Source organism: Glandiceps talaboti, chromosome 4 (assembly GCF_964340395.1).
Source record: "Glandiceps talaboti chromosome 4, keGlaTala1.1, whole genome shotgun sequence".
In the NCBI taxonomy this organism is placed as follows: Eukaryota; Metazoa; Hemichordata; class Enteropneusta; family Spengelidae; genus Glandiceps; species Glandiceps talaboti.
In genome coordinates, this window is record NC_135552.1 from 25,359,411 (window position 1) to 25,367,180 (window position 7,770).

Here is a 7,770-nt window from a genome sequence, read left to right on the forward strand (position 1 = left end):
ACACACATTCGATTGACTATTGGTGTTTTCAAAAATGACATACGTCCCACTAACATACTGCCCCCCCCCCGCCCCTCGCAGTTAAAAGTGACCGGTCTAGCTTATTTCAAAGAGGAGAGATAGAGAGTGATACGGGAAAGAAGAGATAACCTGGGGGGCCGGGGGAGGGGTGGAAGTAATGATATACCGATTACAGAGGAAAGTAATGAATCGAAATATTAGTTCATAATACTGTGTTCAAAATTCGCGTAAGAAAAGATTGTTCCAATACCTACGCCTACGTACAATATATGCAATTTCCTGCCTTTCTTCAGGATTGACATGGTAACGGCTCATTAGCCTCGCGGTAATAAGACTATATGTCATTACTTCTTTTCTAAAATACACTTTAATGGCTGACGTGATAGACCCTACGTAATCTAACGACCATTATCTTACAATTTTGACAAAAAAAACTTAGCAATGCCTGTAGCAACTGTTGTTTCAGTGCCACTATTACGTACACACTGGGGTTACCGCAGGGTGTATAATATTATTATACATAGGACTGTATTCTTAAGACCTGGATAATAACAAACTACAATGCTCAGCAGAGTACACATACCTTGTTTTTCAAAGGTCATTGTGTGTAGGAAAAGTTCGGTATAGCCAGAGGCGTTCATTCTATTGATAAAGACAAAAAAAGTTAATATGAACAAATATGAACAAATGATCCTACATTATGGCTTTCCTGGATGTCTCCATAGTGATCAGGGCAGAAACTTTGAATCTGCTACAATTCAGGAATTGTGTAAACTTGGTGATATTAAGAAAACGAGAACTACACCTTTTCATCCTCAGGGAAATGGCATGTGTGAACGTTTCAATCAAACTCTTCTTCAGATGTTGGGCACAATGTCAGAGGACAGAAGGGCAAATTGGTCGTCTTATGTATCTCCTATGGTTCATGCTTATAACGCAACAAAACATGCTAGTACAGGATATTCTCCATTCTTTCTTATGTTTGGCCGAGAACCAAGGCTTCCTATTGATGTATCGACAGGTCAATGGTCTCTTCAAAGTGAAGGGAATGTGTCGGAGTATGTCACAAATCTTGGAGACAGGTTGAACTATGCATATAAGACAGCCACTGCAGAGTCCGAAAGAACTAGTGCTAGACAAAAGAAATTGTATGATAGAAAGGTGAGAGAAGCGGTTATAGAACCAGGAGACAATGTTCTTGTAAAGAATACTAATCCAAAGAAAAATTACAAGTTGGCTGATAAGTGGGAAGAGGATATATATGTGGTTCTGTCACAACCAACACAAGATATTCCTGTGTATGTAGTTCAAAGGTCAGGAAATAAGGGTCGTAAACGAACTTTACATAGAAACATGCTACTTCCCTTACCAGCTGATGTTGAGGTTACTAAGGAGAAAGTGGTGTCTAAGTTAGATAACAAGAATTTCCAAACTCCTACTATAGGCATAGATTCAGGTATTGACAGTATAGAGGATGAGGACGAGGATTGTCCTCAATTTATTCAGGTGACGTCAGGTGTTAAATGGCCTACAGGAGGTCAAGTTCTTAACCCTTGTGCTCCAGAGTTTATCCCTTTGGACAGATCTGGTTTGTCATTGAATTGTTCGGGGCAGTCTGATAGTGTTTCAAGACATCCCAGTGTTGGTCAGCCAGAATGTTCTTCTATACTTCCTACGTCTTCTATGAATTCACAACCAACTTCAGGTTATGGAAATAATACTAGTGCCACTTCTCTTAGTGTTAAAACTGACAATAGTTCCACTGGGTCGAGCAGCCCAGCGATGTCGGGAAGTTGGAATACGACGTTCGACGAGAACGAGGAAACCCCCAGATAGGTTTGATCCATGTAACTTTATACATAAGACGATATCTGTTATTCCCTTTATATCATGCGATTGTGCAAAGTAAAATGGCGAGGACGCCATTTCCCAACCAGGGGGTGAATGTCACAGTCGTCTATAATAAAAGTACGTTAATTAAATTACTTGTGTCAGTCTCATTATTAGTATGTCGTTTTGTGAATTACCGTAACGTATTCCTTTGTTGTTGTGCCCATTAATATTCATTTCTATCTCTATCACCTGGCTCCATCTGTTAACATCTCTTCATCCAATCACTTTCTTCTTTCCTATCACATGACTTTTCCTATAACATTACGCGCGACTGTTTTAGTACTGCAGACGTGGCCAGCACGGCTTCACTCGTATCTCTCTGTACATTTTCAGGTTAGTTATATCTTTCAGTTTTTGTGTCATTGTATCTTTTACTTTTACTATATTTATATTTATTGTATTTAGGTTAGTGTTAGTACTGCAGACGTGGCCAGCACGGCTTCACTCGTATCTCTCTGTACATTTTCAGATATATGTAATAAAGCTACGTTTGACCATTATACTGCACGGCCTGAAAACCAAGTTTATTGGCAAACAACCGTGACAGTAATAATGACAAACACGTCTAGACGATATATGTGTATCTCAAATCCCAACCTATAGCCCTAACTATTACCCTTACATATTTTAGGTAGGTAGGTAGGTAGGTAGGTAGGTAGGTAGGTAGGTAGGTAGGTAGGTAGATGGATAGATCATGATAGATAGATAGATAGATAGATAGATAGATAGATAGATAGATAGATAGATAGATAGATAGATAGATAGATAGATAGATAGATAGATAGATAGATAGATAGATAGATAGATAGATAGATAGATAGATAGATAGATAGACATTTCGTTTGCATGCAAACGGCATGCGCACGAAATGTTTTATCGTGAAACCCAGTCTAGCCATATCAACAGTTAACGACGTACTTTCACTGTCACGTGTCGGGTAGTATAACAGTGCGCTGCAGTTCTCAGAAGAACTCATTACTAGCGCCCTCTAACGTTTCTATGCACAAGAACACAGGAATGCTCGAATGAAAATCCTGGGGTAAAAATATTTGTTTGCGAACTTTTTTATGAATCAGAGATAGAACATCCGAAAGGAAAATTCTTTCGTGATATTTCCATGATAACTTTCTTCACTGCAAGTCTTGGGTCTAAGTATTAAATCGGAAAATACAGTGTTCTACTATTGAGCTGGACCACTGAAGGGCAGGACATAACTACACGGACTCATAGGGAGACTACAGGTATAAACTGGCAAAAAATGGAAAATAAAATTGAGGACGTTTTCCTTTTACAATTCTAAAAATGAATAACAAACTCAAAATATTAATTCGAAGAACATTACACTTACAAAATATTATCCCAAGGGAATAGTCCCAGTCTATATCGGTACCTGTACATGTAAACAGCATTTCACCACCGTGACGTTAGAGAATCGAACTAGAACGAGAAGGTTAACTTATTCTCTGCATGCCAATAGTCGTTTGCACGTGTAGGGAGTGGAAGTCATGGTGTCAACCAAGAAATCAAATGATTGGTTTATGACGCGCCGAAGTGGTAAAATTCTATTTAGGTACCGAGAATTTAAAATAATTCACACCCATAATTTCACACAATTACTATCATACAGTGTCCATATATATCTTAATCAAATAACATCTTTAACTATCACAAATTGCACATGAGTTTATCACAAAACAGCAGCAATGGAATTTCTTTATTTGTATTTCGTATTCATTCTGAAATGAACCATACGAGCATTTAAAATCTATATGGCATAGTTTGCGAATTATCTGGCCTCAAAAGATCTCGTCCAAAGGGAGATATAAAATGTAAAGATGGGTCATATCGTTCAACACAAGAGCTAGTCTGTTGTAAATAACGTACTCATACTGCGAACATCTGTGAATCGTAGTCATGGTTCATATGTCGAAGTATTCCCCCTTTCACTTTTAAAACAGCAATAAAATATAACCTACATAGTTCTTGTCGTACAATTTATATAAACATGTCCATTTGAAATGTATACCTTAGATAACCATAACACAGTTTATGATAATAGAATTTCAACATACCAACAGATGTATAGGCGACGTTCAACGATAGTCCAGCATCTGGAATAACATTTTAGCCTTAGCTATTTCAAGCATGTGCTCAACGTTTCTATGTCATTTCTAGTCATTCAAACCACAGACACATGTCGTACTAGAACGTCTGTATGTCACTGCTCGTCATTCAAACCACAGACACTTGTCGTACTCCGACGTGAAGTCATCTTATTTTTGTTGATATGTTCTATGGAGTTATACTCTACGTAAAAAATGTGTACAATATATATTTTGGTACAAAATATTCATTTAATCACGAGAGTTTCTATAACGTTAAGACATTTCTACATAATTCGTTTTTCTATATAAAATAAAAAAACACAACATGTTCACAGAATCTATAAATTTGTATACAAATGCATGTAGAATCTTCGCTATTTTTTCCTGAATATGTATTTCATACATACAAACAAAGCACTTTCCTTGCACCGTCATAAAATGCGTACTGGGTCTCTTTACAGCACTGACCAATGATTACAGCAGAAAATATATGTATATGCTCCGGATGTTTTCCTGGCATTGCCCGTTTTCGTCAACAGCCAAAGAACCTATGGTGTGCCCACTTCTTACGTGACTCAGGTCTCTTTGACTGTACAAGTATTTTCATATCTGCATACGAGTCTGTTTATTACTACACCAAACTCAAATTTGTTGGCCGAGTAATAAGACGTCATATCTACCGCGACCGAATACATTGACTTTGTGCTTTCCAAAGCGACTCTCGTAGATTGCAAACGTTACCGCGGGATGGAAAATGTCTAAATGGTACAAGTCGAAGAAAAATAGAATTGCTTTCTTCGTTAGGATATTTTTCTGGTAATTAGTCGAAAGTGATATTTTTCTGATAATTAGTCGAAAGTGATATTTTTCTGGTAACTAGTCGAAAGTGATATTTTTCTGGTAACTAGTAGAAAGTGCCATTTGTGCTGTTTAATTCGAACTAGATACACGTTTTTTTTTATGAATATGGCGAGGTGAACTTTAATTTGAAACATCTTCTTCGTCGACGTCATCACCAGCATTGGTCCCAAAGGTATACGTAAAGAGTATCGCTTCCTGTACCTTTTATCTGACGGTTCATGCATAATCCAACATTTGAATCCAAGCTCATCTGCGCTTTTCAAGTCGTTAGTCCCACGAGTTTCTCACTGCTCTATAGTGCAGACATTGTATTCCGTGCGGTCTTTCCCAACTACGACTTTTGTAAAGACAAGAAGACCAATTATTTGCATGTACAACAATATTCGATGTCTGAAACTGTTCGGTGAACGATTACGTCAACGATAGACATAGATTTCGTTACGCATGACGTGTCAGCCAGAAAGAATTTTGCAGAGTCTGACGGTTGGAAAGTCGTTGCAGCGCTTACTCAATCTTAAACGTTAATGTTTTTGGCTCCACGAGAACTAAGAATGAGCTACCAGCAGTATGAAACCTTTTCTGACAAAGAATCCAAAACAATGACTAACGTCAGATCACCATACTTTAAGTACCTCCCTTTTTAAATAAAAGGGAAGACAGGCATAATAGTGTAGTTACTATTATTCAAACCCTCAAAGTGAAAACTTTCTGTCTTCTCGATATGACGGGCTATCTCTACAGTATACGGAGGAGCCCTGTGATGACATCGATGCGATGCTTCTACGGGACTGGCCACGTCTATGTAGTTCCATGTACTTGACGATGTTCATTCCACGCAATAAACCAACAAAACCCCGTATAGTGAATTCAACATGTCGAATAGCAGTGTACGATTCAGTCAAAAAATTCCCAAAAGTTCTTGTGACCTGACGAAACCTAGTAGGGCCTCCAGTTTCCCATACGGGAGCGAGAACTGCAGCTTTCACTGCGGCCTCGAAGACAGCTTTCACGCCCTGTCGTTCTTTCGCCGAACACTCCAAATAAAACGATGCTCCAGTTTTCTTCGCAACTTTGGCGGCTACTTCAGTTTTGACAGGTTTTTCGCCGCGATCGTTTCTCTTCTTTGTGACTAATTTGTCCAATTGTGTACCAACGAGAATGAATGGTGTGCTGGGACTACACTTCTTAATTTCAGGAATCCACATGTCTTTAGCTATCTGCAACGAATTTGGTGACGTCACGGCAAAACAAATCAGAAAGACGTCAGTACCAGAGTATGTTAGTGGACGCAAACGACCAAATTCTTCCTGTGACAACAAAACAAGAAAAAAAACTTAATATGTTGGATCTCATCAGAATGCTTTCAAAATGGGCATTCTATTGGAGGAATCAACTCTCTCTCTCTCTCTCTCTCTCTCTCTCTCTCTCTCTCTCTCTCTCTCTCTCTCTCTCTCTCTCTCTCTCTCTCTCTCTCTCTCTCTCTCTCTCTCTCATACATCAAGAAATGCGCCCTCTCCAGTCCGTCGGAACGAAAACACCAACTGTATCTCTTCACTGGCCGATTTCCTGTGATGTACAAATACGTCTCACATGATTGTAAATGCTGGTACTCCATTCATATACATTGTTTGGTTAATATTCCTTTTCGAAAGTAATGTCATTTTGAGATAATACTAAACGAAGGAAATCGAAACATCAAGACTACGTCACTGCTCATCTAATGAGATGAAAGAAAATATTACCTCGCCACTAGTGTCCCACAACGTTAGTGAATAATTAGCTCCGCCTACGTTCATTTTTACTGCAAGAGAAAAGACTACAAACTGTTACCATGGTTACAGTCTGATGAATGCACACATAAAACATATATGTCAATCATGTGGTTCCATATGAGACAATCTAACGAACACGAAATTTGAAAGAACAGTAGTCGTCATCGTAATGTTCTAGTTTGAGTTGATGACAGGGTCCTTCACTAAACAAATCAACTTTGACCTTTCTAGTCGAGATAATCGTTTCTAAATGCACGACCTCTTGACCTAAAAGACAGTTATCTGGTGGACGATATAACTATAAGTGTAGACCACAAAGTAAGCTGTGGTGAAACAGCAGTTGGTGATAACAAGACATGTCCTTACTAGTACTGTTGAAGATAGGGCGGTTAAACCAGGAACAAACTTGAAGAAAGAAGAAAGTATATTCCATAGATCAGGTCAAATTGGCATCAGAATCACTGTAACACTTCAAATCTTAGACATCCCATAATTGAGCGAAGGTAGCATTAATGGCAGAATACTAACAGAGTCACTGTTTGCAGGTTGTCCATACCATTCACTGACAGTTATTGAAATATTTGTATTTAATAAATTTGTCATGTACGTCTTCTTGTCTAGTATTTGTGTCATCCTGTCTGTCATGTATTAAAACGCATTTATTTCATTTCCCCCTCAATTTTATGTACAGCCAGTGATGAAGCATAATAAATAAATAAATGGATAAATAAGTGTCGATTATAAAGGGTAAACATCAAAACTAGAAAGTGAATAAAACAAAACCATCTCTGTGTTCTTATATAACACATCCATATATGCAGCAGTGGCAATGTCTGGGGATTAACTTAGTAAGCCTTGAAGCTATGATATCTAACCGACATTTTCATTTCCTACCAAGTATACTGTAGTCATTGATTAAATGTCCGGTTTAATAATAATTCCTGTCTAGTCACTGACTTGTCTCAATGATGTGTTTAAATTAATACAACATATAATCAAATAGTGTAAAGCCACGTTGTGGGTCAATTTAATAGGAAAATGTTCATTCTATATTCTGGCCCAATATTTGAAAGATCCGAGTTTCTACTATTCTATATTATGTTATCTAAAATTAGGTG

General features: G+C 38.0%; 1 protein-coding gene across 1 annotated transcript in view; it reads right to left on the reverse strand.

The window, feature by feature from the left end:
- Positions 1-4,351: 4,351 nt before the first annotated feature.
- LOC144434471 (cell division control protein 42 homolog) overlaps positions 4,352-7,770 on the reverse strand; it is a 4,578-nt gene continuing 1,159 nt past the window's right edge. Inside the window, exons 2-3 of the mRNA XM_078122924.1 lie at positions 6,623-6,681; positions 4,352-6,187 (exon numbers count right to left, since the gene is read on the reverse strand). Coding sequence (XP_077979050.1) covers positions 5,573-6,187; positions 6,623-6,681 — 674 coding nt within the window. The 3' untranslated portion in view covers positions 4,352-5,572. The remainder of the gene's footprint in view (positions 6,188-6,622; positions 6,682-7,770) is intronic.